The sequence below is a fragment of the Epithele typhae genome (assembly GCF_022376455.1).
Source record: "Epithele typhae strain CBS 203.58 chromosome Unknown BXZ73scaffold_83, whole genome shotgun sequence".
NCBI classification, from domain to species: domain Eukaryota; kingdom Fungi; phylum Basidiomycota; class Agaricomycetes; order Polyporales; family Epitheliaceae; genus Epithele; species Epithele typhae.
Window position 1 is genome coordinate 124240 of NW_025954274.1, and position 3818 is coordinate 128057.

The 3818-nt window shown below is 53.4% G+C and overlaps 1 protein-coding gene across 1 annotated transcript; it reads left to right on the forward strand.

Moving 5' to 3' along the window:
- Window positions 1–468: 468 nt before the first annotated feature.
- On the forward strand, window positions 469–3483 carry BXZ73DRAFT_81549 (uncharacterized protein; the record flags this gene model as incomplete). Its single annotated transcript, XM_048023529.1, has 7 exons — window positions 469–687; window positions 895–1224; window positions 1477–1956; window positions 2018–2140; window positions 2664–3094; window positions 3134–3428; window positions 3478–3483. The coding sequence occupies 7 exons, from the start codon at window positions 469–471 to the stop codon at window positions 3481–3483; spliced, it is 1884 nt and encodes a 627-aa protein (XP_047872708.1).
- Window positions 3484–3818: the final 335 nt, after the last annotated feature.

Sequence of the window (3818 nt, forward strand, 5' to 3'; positions counted from 1 at the left end):
CGCTGCCGATGAGGCTTTCACGCCTCTCTGCACTGGAGTCTTCGATATCCATTGCTATGAACGCCATGGAATCTAACCATTCCACACTCAAGTTCTCCTCGCATCCATCGGCAATCATCGACATCCCTAGCCCTCTGCTGTTCCGTGATCCAGAAAACGTTGCGTTTCTTGATAGTCGCTTCAGTTTGGAAAGCTCGCTCGCACGTCTCCTCACTATGAAGCCATTGGGCCATCGTGACGCCGACGCCCGTCGCTGTTCACTCATCAAGCGAACCCGCGAAGTACTGGACAGATCTTTGGCACTAGAACATTACGCCTGGGAGAGAGAGAAGATGAGAGCGGGACTTTTCGAACACCGAGATGCGACGCCGCAGGTCTTCTGGATGGGTGAGTATGGCACACAATTATTCGAGAACTATTTATGAAGCTCATACTTGGACAGAACACTTTCTAACTCCTCTACCCTCCATGCGACCCTTCCTGTTCGCCATCCTCATCATCACTGGCGCCCTACACACCATTTCCGGGCTTAGTCAAGAGGTCTCCGACCTCGTGCTCGCTCTAGTGCGGCTCACAGCCGTTGAAGTCTTCAAAGCCTACAAACCGCGCTCAAACCACGAGACTGCGGATGAATACGTCGCCACCAAAAACGAGCTCAGAGACGCTGTCCCAAAACACATACGTACGGTGATATCACGGCTTAACATCGAACCCTCCATCGTTTGATATGCAACATGTCCCACGTGTTGTGCAACATACGCCCCGGATCCTACGAAATATCATGGGAACCCATATCCTCCCCTTTGCGTCCATTCCGAACCTGGCGAGTCGCCTTGTCAAACGCCTCTGGTCCAGCAGAACGCGCAACTACCGCTGCGATCATTCCCTTACCAGTCTCCCCTCTCTTGGATCGCAAAAATGTTCCCACGTCCCACCATTGAGTCGATTCTGGCCACTTCGTGGACAAGCACAACCCTCAAACCTGGTTCCCCTTGGACGGACATTTTCCATTCGCCAGCGATTCGGAACTTCCTCGGCCCAAATGGAATTCCGTTCTCAAAGACTGTCTCCAACGATGTTCACCTCGTCTTCGGTCTCTACATCGACTGGTCTAACCCAGGAGGGAACAAGCAGTCCGGGAAGTCTCGCTCCGTGGGCTCCGTATACCTCGTTTGTCTCAACCTTCCTCTCGCCATACGATTTCGCCCCGAGAACCTCTGTTTGGTGGGCATTATACCTGGACCAAGGGAGCCCTCGACCCACGAGCTCAATCACTTCCTTCGACCACTCATCGACGACTTCCTTGTCTTGTGGACGTCTGGACTTCGTATAAGTCAGACGTCTCTCTGCCCTCTCGGTCGCCTTGTTCGTGCAGCCATCATCCCCTTGATATGCGACCTTCCGGCACTTCGCAAAACCGCTGGTTTTGCCAGCCACTCTGCGGAACGTATGTGTTCGTTCTGCTTACAATCGAAGTCCGACATCAACAATCTCTCGCGCTCGACGTGGACAACGCGGACCTGGCAACGACACTTCGAGATTGCACAGTCGTGGCGCGACGCTTCGACGGTTGCCACACGCTCGGCGATCTTCAAGGAGCATGGCATCCGATGGTCCGAACTCCTTCGCCTCCCATACTGGGATCCAACCAAGTACGCCGTCATGGATGCTATGCACAACTTGTTCCTAGGTCAAGTTCGCCATCACTTCCGGGAGGTATGGGGACTTGACGTCAGGGACCAGAAGGAAGGGAAGAAGACGCGAGAGCTGGCCCAGCACACGCCTGAAGAACAGAAGCAATGGCTCCAATACGTCGTCGATTCCCTCAACACCCCCCGCACCATGTCCTCACTCATGAAACCCCGAAAAGGCTATCTCGTCGCGCTTGCACAAGCCAACAGTATCGTTCCAGCAGCGCTTACAAAGAAAGCATATGCGGAAGCCTTGATAGAATGGGTACGTCCATGTCTGGATATGATATTCGCTGTCCTTCAGACGATCCAACCATCATGGACAGACAAAATCAAACGCGTGGGCCGCTCTGCGTGTACCACCCATCCTACCAGAAGACACCGACAACTTCTATCTGTCCGACGATATCTCAACGTTTCAAGTGCTTACGCCGAAAATCATCCAACAAGTGCGCTCAGACATCCAATCGACATACTTGCCATCTTGGATCGAGCGACCTCCGTCTAACCTAGGGAGCAAATCTCACGGAAAGCTAAAGGCTGATCATTGGCGTACCGTTTGTACTATCAGCATGGTCATCACCTTGGTTCGAACGTGGTCGTTCACAGCCTCCGAACTCGAGCTTGCGATACTCGAGAACTTTGTCCATCTTGCCGTTGCCGTCGATCTTGCTTGTCGACGCTCGATGACGGCGGATCGGGCCCGATTGTTCGACTCTCACATGTTACAATACGTGATCGGTCTTCGCAAGCTCTTCAATCACAAACTCTCGCCGAATCATCACCTCTCGCTCCATCTTTGTCAATGCCTCCTCTTGTTCGGTCCAGTCATGGCCTGGTGGGGCTTTCCCTTCGAACGCTTCAACGGCATCATTCAACGCCTCAACACGAACAACAAGATAGGTAAGGTCTTGCAGCTCATTAGTCTAGTAATAGCCGTCTGATCAACCACGTTCTTCGTCTCGTACAGAGGAGATCCCTCTGACCTTCGTGGATCACTTCTGTGTGGGAACCAAACTGAGGTATCTCTTCGACTCGGTAGAGTGGCCCGGCATAGAAGAATTCGACGACCTCAAATCTGCGGTCCGCGCTGTGTTCCAAGACACAACTCGCAGTACCAGGGCGGCGGAGATCCTTGCCTTAGCAACAGCATCGCAATCGGCCGAGACTCTACGCGCTCTGTACACCAAGTTCAAGCACTGCAAGGCGAAGCTCGAGCACGATGTCTACAACAAGCTTCTTAGCGTGCTCAATCATACGCCTCCAGTCGCTTACAGCTCGTTCTACGAACAACCTGCCCGTGGCACTGTCCAACTCCCACTCCACGCAGTACTTCTTCCGAAGATTGACGTTCACCGCGCCACGCTCGGGACACGGGACAAGAACATCCGTAACTCCTTCGTGTGTGTACATGACCCCACGGATCGGGATCTTCCCAACAGTGTACTTGCTGGTCAGATCTCCCAGATCTTCCTTCATAGAAGACTCTCACCGACACAGGAGGACTCCATCGTTGAGCCATGGTTGGTGGTGGACGTTTATGCCACTCTCACCGACGAACACGCAGCATGTGACCCTTATCGCCGATTCCCCTTGCTCGACACCAAGCTTGTTTACAATTGGTCCGAGAGGAGTATCGTCATACGGATAACGGACGTAGTTTGCCAATTTGCAAGCCTGACCTATGTACCTGACGGTATCGAAGAGAGTTGTGTCGTCGTGCGAGCTCTAGATCGCGTAAGTCATATCGGTTTCTGTGCGGAAGATCACTGACGTTTTGCGACAGAATTGAACGTCGTCACCATCGTCGCATGCAACAATCATGTTTAATTAGGTCTACTGTTAGCAATACAAGTTTACAACGTGCTAGTACCTGATACCGGCAAGCTCCTCAGAGTTCTCGGCACCAGACAGACTCGTCGCGCACACGCACTATCAAAGCTCATCAGAGCCTCAAGCAAGGAGGCGAACGTGTTACTGCAGCGGGGGCTACCGGCCAGTAGCTTCCAGCGCAGTCGCACCGTGGTGCGATTGCGCTGGAAGCTACGAGCGCAGTCGCACCCAGAGCTATGAGCGCAGTGGCTCCAGAGCTACGAGCACAGTGGCGCCCGGTGCTACGAGCACAGT